This window comes from Rhincodon typus, chromosome 32, assembly GCF_021869965.1.
Source record: "Rhincodon typus isolate 14 chromosome 32, sRhiTyp1.1, whole genome shotgun sequence".
In the NCBI taxonomy this organism is placed as follows: domain Eukaryota; kingdom Metazoa; phylum Chordata; class Chondrichthyes; order Orectolobiformes; family Rhincodontidae; genus Rhincodon; species Rhincodon typus.
The window spans coordinates 18,942,552-18,958,301 of NC_063363.1; the positions used below are offsets into that span (position 1 = coordinate 18,942,552).

The 15,750-nt window shown below is 40.4% G+C and overlaps 1 protein-coding gene across 1 annotated transcript in view; it reads right to left on the reverse strand.

Annotated features, from left to right (window-relative positions):
- Positions 1-15,750, reverse strand: part of LOC109921065 (junctional adhesion molecule C) — a 59,947-nt gene that overhangs the window by 10,202 nt on the left and 33,995 nt on the right. The window contains 3 exon segments of the mRNA XM_048615369.1: positions 971-1,149; positions 3,735-3,845; positions 7,138-7,203. Coding sequence (XP_048471326.1) covers positions 971-1,149; positions 3,735-3,845; positions 7,138-7,203 — 356 coding nt within the window.

Below are 15,750 nucleotides of genomic sequence, written 5' to 3' on the forward strand. Positions count from 1 at the left end.
AAGGGCCTAGGCCCAAAATGTCAGCCTTCCTGCTCCTCTGATGCTGCTTGGCCTGCTGTGTTCATCCAGCTCTACACCTTGTTATCTCAAATTCTCCAGCATCTGCAGTTCCTGCTATCTCTGATAATTTGCAACTTGTTTCAGAGTCTGACTCTCAGTCTGGGCTGACAACTGATGGATCTGCAGAGTCCTGCAGTAATAAAAATGCAGTGCCTGGAATTAGTTTCAGCTACTTTACTGCTGGATGAACACTTCTGAGGGCCATCAACTCTAATTTGGATAGATAAGGCCGTCATGATACATGAAGTTAATGGTACCCGTTAAGTTTGGATCGTCCCTTTAGTCCACTATGAAACATGGAAGCAGGCAATCTCAAAATTCCATAGTTTTCACCATTAGCCCATCCTTAAAACATTAAGATGTATGAATTCCACAGATAGCTATGTCCTCATGTCCACAGTTAGTATCAAGTCTCCAGGGAATATCTGTCTGTAGTCTACATGCAACAACATTAAATGGTCTGTGCCATCTATCTTATTAGCTTACGCATTCGAGTTTTAAAAGTATGACTTAAGTTCATAATATGACATGCCCATGCTGAGTATGACAGTGACATTATCCCTAAAGGAATCAGCTCTAATTTTATTATTCTCCTTTTCTCCCAAAAGGGGAAAAAAAAGTGATAACATCTCAAAAAAAAAAAAAAAAAAACCGGTTCATTAGATGGGAGATAATTTAGGCTACCCAGAAAATGTTTTACTTAAAATGTGGCTTTTGCTTTTAAAAGTTAGATTCATATTAACAGCTCAAAATGCAAACATCTGGAAAAATAACAACTTTTTTTTATAACAAGGGCATAAAAACATATCAGTCTATAAACAATGATTAACAATTCATTTTAAAGATACTTTTGAGTTGAGACAATAATCAGAAATTCACTCGTGGACACAGAAACAACCCGACCGTGCACCTTCACTAGGTTAAAAATTTGAAAGAAGATACCTCGCACTGTTAGGTTAACAGAAACGTCACCCAAATATCCCTCTTCTTTACGTACTACTTCACAGCGATATACTGCAGCATCTTTCCGAGTCACATTGTGTATATGTATAGACCAGCCTTGGACCTCTGCACGACCAACCAGATCTCCTGGAAACATTTTAGAAATAAAACAACTCATCTTCGTATAAGACCCTTCAACAAAACTATACAATTTCATGGCACCTCACAGCTTTATAATTTCCAAGCCAAAGGAGATATCAGCTGGGGTAACTAGAAGATTAGCCAAAGGGTGAAGTTCTAACAAGGAGAAAGGTAATAGTATTTAGGGAAAAAAATTCCTCAAGGTTCTGGCCAACATAGCTGAAGGCATTAACATCAAAGGTAAGGCAGTGCAAGATGAACAAGAGGTCACAGTTAAAGTCAGAATGTACAGATGACTGCAGAATAAACATAGGGAGATAGAAGGGGTGGCAGCAAATGAGAGGAAAGGCCTTGAAGGAATCTGAATATGATCTGATGTTAATGTAACAGCAAGCTGGCCAGTGCACTGAAATGTCTGGTGATGTCAACAGCATTTATGGGTATGGAAATAGTTGGTTACTTATGATAGAAAGGATGCGGGATCATAGTATCAAAAGGTAAATAGGGAAAGCCAAAGTTGCAAACAATCTCAATTAACTTGAGACAGTGTTAGTCTACAAATGAAACTAACGGCAAGAGGTGCAGTTTGTACAAAGTGCTGAAAATGATAGGGTCAATTTAATAACCATGTAATCCAGCTCACACAGGACATGATCAGTAAAAAAATGGCTGAGACTTTCCAGTCTCTAGACAGGAGGAAATATTAAACATACTCTGAAAGATTTGCATCAGGATCTCTGAAAGTCCTGATGCAATGACTAACAGTAATTGTCCAGAGAGTTTAAACTTCCAATAGGCAAACACACTGCCCAAAAGTCTCCAACTCTGAGTTAGGGATGGAGAATTCTGACTTATTTACCTTGAGATAGCAAGGAAATTTAGAGGGATTAAAACCTGCTCTAATTTCTGGTTAATTACACTACTAACCCACCCCAATCACATACTGTCACACCATCACCCACTGAGCACTATCACCTAACTCACTCACCCACCCGCTCCCTTACTGTCTTACCCCTCAAACATCTATCACCTTACAACCTCACCATCCCATCCACCTGCTACATGACAGGCTCATCCATTTATCTTGCATACCTACCTTTCCTCAGTCACTTGTCCAAGTTGCTTTGGGACTTTTAAACATTTTACTTACTGAAATACAGCAGCTACTGTCAAAAATTAGATGCAGCTTCTACGAAAGATTCACACCAACACTGCAAATGTGGTTTGCTAGACTGTGTCAGTTGGGATGTATTGTGCATTAGATGTCGGGATCAAAAAAAAAGGTAGAAAGGTAACTTTTTAAAATCTGATCTGGGTTGGAGATAGGGATTCTGACTCAGATTAGACAATATAGGCTAATGAAACTATAACGTCTATACCTGGAATCAGCAACAAGTCAGAAGAGCCAACTGACTATACGCTAAATTTTAAAATTACCCTGTACTTGAACCCCTTGTGGGCAAAGTGCAGGAGTGCTTTCCCCACAGCACACCTCCTCCCTCCCATCTTTCCACCTAGTCAACCAAGTGCTCTTTGGGCCTTCCAAACCTGCAGCATTTCTCAAACTTTATAAAAGCCCCAGCATTCCAACAACTTTCAAATGGAAACCTCTATCTTTCTTCCTACCCAAAGCCAAGGAATCTTCATCTATTGCCGCAAGTCCTCAATTTCAACCCTCTTGTTGGGGTCCCACTTTGAATAAGGTTGTGGAGCTTTGCAGCTAGTCAAACTGATTAAATTCATAGGCAGAACTACATCATATCCATGTTTATCTCTCTTCCAGAGTTTAAACTGTGGTACCAAACCGAGAGTCATTATTTTCCTTTGGCCCAATCATTTCAATACATGAAAAAGCAATCCTAAACATCCCTCGGACACACTAGTATTTACAATTCACAAATCTAAAAATAATCAACATTCCCCAATCCTCATTTTCCATTCCAAAACCAATGCACAACACATGCAGTTGCAATCTATTATAAATATTATGAATATTAAGTTAATGCAGCAAAGTGGCACTTCATCTACAGTTTTTTGAAATTTAAGGTAACATATTCCCCTCTCCATCTGTAGAGATAATCTAGAGAAAAGTTTTCAAAGCCATTTTTACATGTTTATACTGATTGAGGACTTGACAATATATCAAGTACAAAAATTTCATCTAGTATTATAATACCTAAACCATGAAGATAAACTGCCTCATCCCTTCCCTGAACAGAGTTGAACATTTGCCAAATCCACAGTTTTTTCAGATTTTTTTTTGGAACATCTGCCATCCTCTGTCCACAATTCTAGTTTTCACATACATACTCTAAATAATTGCATATTGGACATATTACTTATTCCTCACAATATATTCACATGGCAAAAATACCAATTATAGAAATGTTGAATCTCTTTTGACACCATAGTGCGAACCGATCTCATGTTTCTCTTAGCTTCTCATCTCATCTGTCTAATCTGCGAGTCAAATTTTAAAAAGGGATAAAATGATGAGATACAAGGGATGGTAATTGACCTTTAAAAAGTCAGGAACATACAGGAATATCTTAATTGATTCAGGTAGAAATTACATTAAAATCAGCCCATACCTCTAAGCCGGTTTTCAAAATAAACTAAATCGGTGCCAGCATTCAATTTCTTCCATTCAACACGAAGCTCGCCACTTGGATTGTGGGTAGTAATGCAGGATAATAATACAGCTGGGGGAAAAAAAATTTCAGCATTAGAATTTTTTGAGGATTTATTTTAATACAGAAAATTCATATGATTTCTTGAATGTGAATTTTTGGTTTCAAAAGGAAGATCTCAGCACACAGAAACAGAATACATTTCACTGTGTATTCAGCGTAGCCTTCGAGCACTTCAAATCAAGCAAGAGTTTCCTCTGCATTGTACAATGTTACCTGAGCTCTAACACGAGAATATTCCAAATTGTGCCAATGAGACATGTCTCTAATTCTATTATAGAACAACGTGAACAATATTTCCTCCAGGACACGTGGCCAAACAGCAATTCGATATTGAGCACAGGGTGTTTGTATTTTAACATTTGTTCCACTTTCCGTTTCTCTCTCATCCCTGCCAATTCAATTTATTCCTCATTCTTTCTCTTTCCAAACCTAATTTGAAATGGAATTTTCCCATTCTACTTGCCACTTCTTTCGCAGTTCTTACAGCGCTTATTTTACAATATCTCCAATTTTGGTTGGTAAAGGAGATGCAGTTACATGCCTTGTTCACTCAGTCCCTTAAATGTCCAGTTTCTGTCATTGATGTTACTGTGCAAGTTATAGGTTTTTTGAGCTACAAAGCCTTCAGAAAGGTAGTAACAACCAGAATTTTGAATCCAGTGGAGTTCATTAAGCAAGATTTTATAAATACTGAAGACAAGCAAGTAGTGTGGGCCACATAGAAATTTCTCATCCTGCAAGGTCCAAGATTCTTTAAAAGTTGCAGGTACAGTCAATGCCTTTCTTCCTCGGTGTGTGAAATGATGTAATATTGAACAGTGGAATCACACCACAGAAGGCATGATAAAACTGTGCAATCACTGAATTTGCAACATTTATTCATGATCCTGAGATTGTCTTATTCCTTATTAGGAAATCTTTCAAATTACATGTGTATGATCGATAGCCACAGGTGAGGTGCCAGAAGACTGGAGGTTGGCTAACGTGGTGCCACTATTTAAGATAGGTGGTAAGGAAAAGCCAGAGAACTATAGACCAGTGAGCCTGACATCAGTGGTGGATAAGTTGTTGGAGGGAATCCTGAGGGACAGGATTTACATATATTTGGAGAGGCAGGGACTGATTAAGGATAGTCAACATGGCTTTGTGCATGGGAAATCATGTCTCACTAAGTTAGAGTTTTTTGAAGAAGTAGTGAAGAGGATTGGTGAGGGCCGAGTGGTGATGTGATCTATATGAAGGTCAGTAAGGCATTCAAAGTTCCTCATGGCAGACTAGTTAACTAGATTAGATCGCATGGTATACAGGGAGAATTGGCTCTTTGGATACAGAACTGGCTCGAAGGTAGAAAACAGAGGGTGGTGGTGCTTTTCAGACTGGAGGCCTGTGAGAAGCAGTGTGCGATAAAGATCAGAGCTGGGTCCATTGGTTTTTGTGATTTATACGATTGATATGGATGTGAATATGGAAGGTATGGTTAGTAAGTTTACAGATGACACCAAAATTGGAGGTGTAGTGAACAGTGACAAAGGTTACCCAGAGCACAACAGGTTCTTGATCATGAGCCAAGGGACCAAAGAGTGGCAGATCGAGTTTAACTTAGATAAATGTGAGGTGCTGCATTTTGGAAAGGCAAATCAAGGCAGGACTTATACACTTAATGGTAAGGTTCTGGGGAATGCTGCTTAACAAAGTTCTTGGAGTGCAGGTTCATAGTTCCTTGAAAGTGGAGTCCCAGGTAGATAGGATAGTGAAGGTGGTGGTGTTTGGTATGTTTGCCCTTATTGGTCAGTGCATGGCATATGGCAGTTGGGAGGTCATGTTGCGGCTGTACAGGACATGGTTTACGCCACTTCTGAAATAGTGTGCGCAATTCTGGTCTCCCTGCTGTAGGAAGGATCTTGTGAAAATTGAAAGGCTTCAGAAAAGATTAACAAGGATATTGCCAGGGTCGGAAGGTTTGAGCTATAGGGAGAGGTTGAATAGGCTGGGGCTATTTTCCCTGGAGCATCAGAGACTGAGGGGTGACCTATATAAAATCATGAGGAGTATCGATAGGGTGAATAGCCAATATCTTTTCCCCGGGGTGGGGAGAGCCCAAGACTAGAGGGCATAGGTTTAAAGTGGAAGGGGAAAGATTTAAAAGAGACCTAAGGGCAACTTTGTCACGCACAGGGTGGTGTGTGTATGGAGTGAGCTGCCAGAGGAAGTGGTGGAGGTGGGTACAATTACAACATTTAAGAGGCATATGATTTGGAAAGGTTTAGAGGGATATGAGCCAAATGCTGGCAAATGGGACTGGATTTATTTAGGATATCTGGTCGACATGGACGAGTTGAACCAAAGGGTCCATTTCTGTGCTGTAATCTCCATGACTCTAACTTTTTCCAATGGCTTAAGTGGAGAGTCAGGTGCCACTCCATCTCTCTAGCTGGAATCATGTTAACTAAACAACTGTTTAACTCTTATGACAATGGCCCTAGAACTAACATTTTCTTGTGTGAACAACTTTCAGATAAAATTTTGAAACCATCTATTATAAACCAGTCACCTAACTTCCCCTGGAATTCTAAAGTAATTAGAAACAAATGTTTTGAGCAAAATATCAGATGTCTTTGCAAAACATAAATACTTTTTCTACAGTTTAGGTTAATTGATCAAGTCAATTAATAAACAAACCTAAAAAAAACATGAACCTTGTCTAAAGAGGAGTGTCATACTCAGTTCAAGCTGGTAAGTTCAAACATTTTATTTATTTCTTGAAAGCTGACAAGCAATTCTTTAATTGTGCCTCGTAATTAAAAAAGAAAATTGCTTGATGCAGACATTTCAACTACTTCAGGTCATTTAAGCCAGTAAGACCAGTTCGTCACAAGCAGGTGTCTTCAGTTAATTGTCACATTAGCAGAAATGCAAACTAAACAAGCATAGTTAAGGCCAAATCCCAAAACATCACTTCAAACCAATATATGCAAAAACGTATTATAAAAACCTTACAACCAGCTTGTGCAGTCAGCAACTTGCCTGATGCAAATTATAAATTATATCTAAAATGTTTTAAGACCTTGACATGGGAAATCGAATCTAATCAATAACAGGAGTTGTTAAATGCTCTGTCTCAGCAAATTATAACAATAGGTTTTATACCATATTTTGACAGACCTGAATTAAAACAAAGATGTCACATTCCAAATTGTACTTGCACACTGATCTGCAAAGCAGCACCACTTAGAAAGTAACACAAAAATGTAGGAAATATAACAAGGTACAAGCTGAAGTAATCTGAATCGTTGTAACTTACCAGTAAACTCATCTGCCACAGGGTTTGGATCACGTGTTGTCACCACTCCTGCCAATATTTGATAACCTGAACAGGAAATGAACACTTATGAAAATACTTTACAAATATCAGACAGTTACCTCCAAAAATTTTAAAATTGCACTGCACTGAAATAATGAGATCTCTTGACAGTACCGTACAGCAGACAAATGGTTTGCGATGCAGTGTGATGCCAACAGCATGGATTCAATTCCTGCTATGGCTGAGGTTACCGTGAAGGATTGGCCTTCAAGCTCTCTCCTTGCCCAAGGTAGACTCAGAGCATAGAAACAGACCCTTCTGTCCAACCAGTCCATACTGACCATAATGCCAAACTAAACTAGACCCACCTGCCTGTGCTTGGCCCATATCCCTCCAAACACTTCTCATTCATGTACTTATCTAAAATGTCCCTTAAATGTTGTAACTGTATCCGCATCCATTACTTCCTCTGAAAGCTCATTGCGCACATGAAACCGTGTTTAATAAAAAAAAAGCCATGTCTTTTTAAAATCTTTCTCCTCTCACCATATGCCCCTTAGTCATGGAACCTCCACCCTTGGGAAAAGACACCTAGAATTCACTTTATCTATAGGTGTGCTGTCCTTTAAGTTAAACCAACACCAGTTTTTCTCTCTCTAATGACAGAAACGTCCTATCAACTGGTAAGGCTGGTGACTTTGCTTTTTAAACAGCAAAATATGAAATTGGAGTTAGTAAATGGAAGCTGCTTTTGAGTTGCCAGATTGGCTGACAATCTTGCCATCCTGGATTGGATGGTAACTTTCGGGGTGCAAAGCAAGCTAGGTACTCAGTGTTGTAAATATCTTCCAAAAACACAGTGGGAGAACTTTGGGTCTCTGTACTGCAGGAAAAGTAATAATAAAATCTAATTGAAACATACAGACTCCCGAGTGGGTTTGACAGACAAGATGCTGTAAGGCTGTTCTGTGTGCAAGTTGAGAGCTAGGGACCACATCTCAAGATAAGAAATGGTCCATTTAATTTAGGACCAAGATGGGGAAATCTCTCTTTTGAGGAAGATTGCGAATCTTTGGAATTATCAAGACATTCTTTAGATGCTCACAGATTATATCCTACACAAAGATCAATAGACATTTTGCATTTGGATAAATTAAGCAATATCAACATAACTCCACTTTCCTACACTAAGGTAGATCAGCCAGGATGGTAAGCAATAGCCAAATGTTTAGGAGAAAGAAAATTTACTTTGTTCTTACAGTTCCCAAAACACTCAACATTAAGGACTGTCTAATGCCATTTTTAGGTTTAGTATAGACCAATTAAGAGATCAGCGCCATTAAATCAACAATACAGCCAGATGGTACAATTGTCAGCTTGGTAAAAGGTTAATGAGGGGAATACGAGTCGTCATGATACACAAACTTCATGGAGCGAATGAAATGATTGGAATGATGCACATTCCAAGTGTTCTAGATCACAATGGACAGGGCCACTAGTTCAATAAGTCACAGGCCAAGAATGTTTATACATATTGGGACGGCACGGTGGGTCAGTGGTTAGCACTGCTGCCTCAGCGCCAGGGACCCGGGTTCGATTCCACCCTTGGGCGACTGTGTGTGGAGTTTGCACATTCTCCCCGTGTCTGCGTGGGTTTCCTCCGGGTGCTCCGGTTTCCTCCCACAGTCCAAAGATGTGCAGGCGAGGTGGATTGGCCATGCTAAAATTTGCCCATAGTGTTCAGGAATGTATAGATTAAGGGGATGGGGTCTGGGTGGGATGCTCGGAGGGTCGGTGTGGACTTGTTGGGCCAAGGAGCCTGTTTCCACACTGTAGGGATTCTATGATCTATAATGCACATTTCTCAAGGGCCAATTCAGGAATTCCCAAACAATTCTCTGATTAACGTTTTACACCTTCTCTAAATTTTCCTTTCTCCTTTTTCCCCCGCTCAATATCTATCAATCTCTAATTTGATTCAAAATAATCATATTTTGTTCTATATCACTAGCTGTTTATCTGGCTTTCACTGGCTTAAGACATGCTATTAAACAGAATATTAAAATAGTTCTAGATCCAATACTAATAACACCATGCCAATCCAGAAACCTGTGGCTCATAAATGATGCAATGTGAACAATGAAATAAAATTTCCTTTTGTATAGAACAATTTTTTTGTGGATACACAGCACATTCTCTTGCTTTATAACATATTAGCCCTCCCCTCTTGAGTGTCCACCCGTCCAAAAAAATCACCTGCTTCAAGAGGTGCATATACATGTGCAGTTTAGAGGGAACCTTGTTTGTAAGGTCACTGGACTAGTAATCCAGAGATCCAAGCTAATGTTTTGGGGACATGGGCTAATATCCGATCATGTCAGCTGGTGAAATTTAAATTCAATAAAATCTGGAATAAGAACTCATTTAATAGTGATCATTTAACTATTGTCTACTGTTGAAAAAAACTCATCCAGAAAACTTCAATGAAAAACAAAAGGAAAAGGCACAGGTCAGAAATCTCAGTGAACAATCCACAAAGTCAATATCAACCATACGCATAGCCCAAAACAAAAATTGGCTTAACTGTGCTGTAGATCATGGTATACAGTTGAACTTCAAAGCATCCTCCCCAACATAGGTATTGGCTTACATGCCTACCCACACATTTTGGTGACCAAGAAAAAAAAGCAGGATTGTCTTACATGCTGTGATCCACAGTAAAAGATCTCTTCCTGAAAAACACAACCAAGTTTCTTACGTATACAAGGCCAACCTAAGCTTTCAAAATAACTCAGGGCAGTTGTATATACATTTATGGACAATCTCTATTAGATTTAGGACTAGCAAAACAGATCTTCTGAAATGTTCAAAAAGACTCAATTTGGCTGTCAGATCGGAGTTTGCTAAGCATTTTACCAAAGCCCTGTTCAGAGATTTACGTCCTATTCATGATCCTTCTCAGGAACTGTATGGTTGTATAATTAATATTGGTATGTATGGTATACTGGTAACCTGGAATACTTCATAGTTTTGTCTAGTTAGATACTTGGTTTTTCTCCCCTACACTTTTGAAATTTAATATCCAATCCCCAAATTTAGAACTTTTGTTCTAGGTCATTACAAGCTTTGAAGGCTGAGGGATGATCTAATAGAGGTTTATAAAATCATGAGGGGCATGGATAAGGTAAATAAGCAAGATCTTTGCCCCAGGTGGGGAAGTCCAAAACTAGAGGGCATAGATTTAAAGGTGAGAGGGGAAAGATATAAAAGGGACCTAAGGGACAACCTTCTCATGCAGAGGGTGATCAGTGAATGGAATAAGCTGCTAAAGAAAGTGGAGAAGGCTGGTATGATTACAACATTTAAAAGGCATCTAGATGGGTATGTGAACAGGAAGGGTTTAGAGGGATATGGGCCAAATGCTGGAAAATGGGACTAGATTTATATAGGATATCTGGTCGGCATGGATGAGTTGGACCAAAGGATCTGTTTCTGTTTCCATGTTGTATATTTCTCTATGACTCTTATTACCTCACTGTAAATTGTATGTTTTGATATTACTATCACCTCTTGCTTAAAGCAGCTTTCCAAAACAAATGACCATCTACCAACAGCCAAAATGCCAGCTTGAAGATAGTGTTTTATGATGTATTTACCAAAAAAAATGTGCATTTCATACTGCACTATAATTGCTTCACAGTAGTGCACCACTAACCAATAGAAGCAGGCCATTACATGGGGGCCATTGCATTTGAATACCCAACAGTACCATTTGACTCCATTTTTGAAGAAAGTATTACTTGTCTTGGAGTACAACTAACTCTACCACAATTTGTTAATGGATTGTGCTGCATTTAGTTCATAGAGAATGATAAGTTGGCTAACTTTTGGAGTTAGCAGATCAATTCATAAATTACTTTGACAGTATGAAATATAAATTTCATGTTTTGATGACAGCTTTCAGTTCCACAATGATACTCAATGTGATACGGCTACATACAGTATTCTGCCTGGAGCAGCGCTTTACAGAAAGGAATTCACATCTGACTGTAGCTGGTAAAATAATTCAAGAGATCAGCTTCCTGTTTTCTGAAAATCTGAAAAAAAATTTTGTTCCTTTTATTGGAACAAAAATGATGCCCTTTTCTAAATAAACTGTTATTGTTTAGAAATAAGCGTTTGTCCATTCATGAGAGAGGTGAGGAGAAATTTGTCTGATGGTTGACTGCCTTGAGAACTCTGCTTCCACCACCTTTCCAGGTACAGAATCTTTGAATAATTTTAAGACTGATGCAGATTTGTGATGAACGAGGCAGTCAAAAGGTTGTCAGGGATAGACAGTTATGTGGTATAATCAGATCAGCCACGACTTTACTGGACGGGAGAACAAGCTCAAGGAGTCAAGGTCTATTCCCGCTCCTAATTTGTATGTTCATAATCTCTAGTTGACGAGGAAATGGATTTCCTCTACAAGACCGAACAGGACCTATAGTTTCCTATACTTAACAAGGATTAGAACAACAGCCTTCTTGAGCAGCAGCTCAGATAGGTTTTTTCTGTTCATTTGTAGGATGTGGGCGTCACTGGCTGGCCTGCATTTGTGCCCGTCCCTACTTGCCCTTGAGAAGATGGTAAAGAGCTGCCTTCTTGAACCACTGCATTATGGTTGACCCACAATGCTATTAGGGAGAGAATTCCAGGATTTTGACTCAGCGAAAGTACAGTGACATATTTCCAAGTCAGGATGGTGGTAGCTTAGTGGGGAACTTGCAGGTGGTGAGGTTCCAATATATCTGCTGCCTTTGTCTTTCTCGACGGAAGTGGCATGGGTTTGGAAGGTGCCGTCCAAGGATTGAGACATATTGGATTATGATTCTCTTTACCAACTCACTCACAAGCGCTTTATGTTTACTATACCATGTTTCCATTCACTCATTCATAAAGTTGCGTTTTTAGCACATTTTACCCTTGCAGAACATCCGTTTCCTCCACTAGCGTGCACTTTTTAAATACACATTAAATAGCGCTGCTACCCTTTTTAAAGAAACTTATATCAAACCAGCCCTTTCGTGAAACTGCACGAATGAATGTGTAAGAACTGTTGAAACGGGCAATAGTAAACAAATTCTCACAACCCAACCGCAGGAGATCAGTTTAATATCCTCCATACTTTTATTTAGCACATGTATAATTTCTCAGTTATTTAGATCATGTAGGTCTAGTATTTTTATTAACATTACTAACTTGAAAGACAAAAGGACTAACACCTCTTAATTATGCAAACTCAGACCGGACAGACATTGTAATCCCATCAGGAGTAACAGCCAACAAGTGCTTAAACCATCTCCTGCTTCCCAGGACATATGTCATCCAAACTGGTTTACGACAGATGCAACTATGTGACACCAAACGCTAAAACTCTAAATGTGTGTAAAATCCATGTATAACAGAGGCTACTATAAAACTCTACTTTGGATTCCATCGTCACCTCGAATTGTGCCACTGCAGATGCTCAATAAAGAGGTTATTTTCGCTGCTCACCGACTTCAGTCATTACTGAACACGATCCCACAGGATCTTGGGTGAATTTTGGCATTGCTTCTTGTAGATCGTACACACTGCTGCTTCTGAGCATCAGTAGTGGAGGGAGTGGATGTAGTGCCAATCAAGCAGGCTGCTTTGTCCTGGATGGTGTCGAGCTTCTTCAGTGTTGTTGGAGCTGCACTCATCCAGGCAAGAGAGGAGCATTCCATCACACTCCCCCGAGTTGTACCTTGTAAATCATGGACAGGCTTTGGAGGAGTCAGGAGGTGAGTTACTCATTGCAGTATTCCTAGCCTCTGACCTGCTCTTGTAGCCACTGTGCTTATGTGGCAGGTCCAGTTGAGTTTCTAGTTAATGATAACCCACAGGACATTGATAGTTAGTGATTCAGAGATGGTAACATCATTGACTGTCATGGGTTGGTGGTTAAATTGTCTCTTATTGGTGATAGTCATAGTCTGGCATTTGTGTGGTGTGAATGTTACTTGCCACTTGTCAGCCCAAGCCTGGATATTGTCCAGATCTTGTTGCATGTGAACATGGGCTGCCTCAGTATTCAAGGAGTTGCCAATGGCACTCAACATTGTAAGTCATCAGCAAACATCTCCACTTATGACCTTATGATGGAGGGAAGCTATTGATGAAGCAGTTGAAGATAGTTGGGTCTAGGACAATGCCCTGAGAGACTGCTGCAGAGGTGCCCTGGAGCTGAAGTGACTGGTCTCCAACAACCACAACCATCTCCCAGGGTGCCAGGTAGGACTCCAACCAGGAAGGTTTGCCCCATGATAGCCATTGATTCCAGTTTTGCAAGGGCTCCTTGAAGTCACACTTGGTTGAATGCAGCCTTGATGTCAAGGGCTGTCACTCTCACCTCTTTTTTCCTTGTTTGAACCAAGGGTGAAATGAGGTCAGTAGCCCTGGTAGAACCCAAACTGGGTGTCACTGAATAGGTCATTGCTGAATAGGTGCTGCTTGATAGCACTATTGATGACACCTTGCATTACTTTACTGATGATCAAGAGTAGACTGATGGGGTAGTAATTAGCCGGTTGGATTTGCCCTGCTTTCTATGTACAGGACATACTTGGGTCATTTTCCACATTGACAGGTAGATGCCAGTGTTGCGACTATACCAGAAGAGTTTGGCTAGGGGAGCAGCAAGTTCGGGGCCACAAATCTTCAGTACAATTGCCGAAACATTGTCAGGGCTCAGTGTCTTTGCAGCATCCAGTATCTCCAACCGTTTCTTGATATCACGTGGAGTCAATCAAATTGGATGGAGTCTGGTATCTGTAATGCTTGGGACCACTCTGCACTTCTGGCTGAAGATTGCTGGGAATGCTTCAGTCTTATCTTTTGCACTGATGTGCTGGGCTCTTCCATCATTGAGGATGCAGATATTTGTGCAGCCTCGCCCTCCACTGCGTTGTTTAATTGTCCATCATTCAAGCCTGGATGTTGCAGGACTGCAGCACTTAGATCTGATCCATTAATGGTAGGATCACCTTTGTTCCGGTTATCAATTGCTGTTAATGCTGTTTGGCATGCAAGCAGTCCTGTCTCATAACTCTCAGGTTGACACCTCATTTTCACGTATGCTTGGTGCTCCTCCTGTACTTATCATTGAAAACAGGGTTAATAATGGAGGTTATGCCAGGCCAGGAGGTTGCAGATTGTGCTGGAGTACAACTCTAAAGCTGTGGGTTGATGGCCCAGTGCTTCACTCGAGTTGCTAGATCTGTTCTAAGCTTGTCCCATTTAACGATGGACATTATTCTCAATAAGAAGATGGGAATTCATCCCCAGAAGAACTGTGCAATGGTCACTCTTACCAATACTGGCACGGACAGATGCATCTGCAGCTGACAGATTGATAAGGATGAGGTCAAGTATGTTTTTCCCTCACCACCTGCTACAGATCCAGTCTAGCGGCTATGTCCTTTAGGCCCCGACCAGCTCGATCTGTAGTACTGCCGATGAATGCTGAAATCCCCCAAAGTATATATTATGTGCCTTTGCCATCCTCAGTGCTTTCTCCAAGTATTGTCAAAACAGAGGAGTACCGATTCATCAGCCAAGGGAGGACAATACGTGGTAATCAGCAGGAGGTTTCCTTGTCCATGTTTAATCTGAAGCCATGAGACTTGATGGGTTTCAGAGTCAATGGTGAGGACTTCCACAGCAATTCCTTCCTGACTCTATACTAGTGCCACCACCTCTAGTGGGTCTGTCTGACATTTCCAGGGATGGTAATGAGAGTGTCTGGGGCATTGTCTGTAAAGGTAGGATTCCGTGCGTATGACAAGGTCAAAGTGTTGCTTGACTAGTCTCTCCCAATTTTAGCACAAGCCTCCAGAAGTCAGTAAGGGAGGACTTTGCAGGGTGACAGAGCTGTTTCTGCCATTGGTCTTTTCCAGTGCCTAGGTCGATGCTAAGTGATCCAACCAGTTTCATTTTTTGTTTGAGACTTTGTAGCTATTGATACAACTCAATAATCTGATAGGTCATTTCAGAGGGCATATGAGAGTCAACCGCATTGCTGTGGGTCTGGAATCATATGTAGGCCAGACCAGGTGAGGATGGCAGATTTCCTTCCCTGAAGGACATTAGTGAACCAGATAGGTTTTTCCAACAAATTGACATTGGGTTCATAAAAAACAAAAGAACTGTAGATGCTGTAAATCAGCAACAAAAATTGAAATTGCTGGAATAGCTCAGCAGGTCTGGCGGCATTTGTTCCTCAATTCTGAGAAAGGGTCACTCAGCCCGAAACGTTAACTCTGATTTCTCTCCACAAATGCTGCCAAACCTGCTGAGCTCTTCCAGCAATTTCTGTTTTTGACAATGGTTTCATGGTCATCAGAAGAATCTTAATTCCAGATAGTTTTTATTGAATTCACATTTCAGAATCTGCTTTGGTGTGATTCAAACCCAGGTCCCCAGAACATTAACTAAGTTTTGGGCTTAACAGTCTAGCAATAATACTACTGGGTCTTCACGTCCCCCTTAAATTACCAATTAGTGGCAGTGATGCCAAGCTCATACACATTCTGCAACCATAATCTT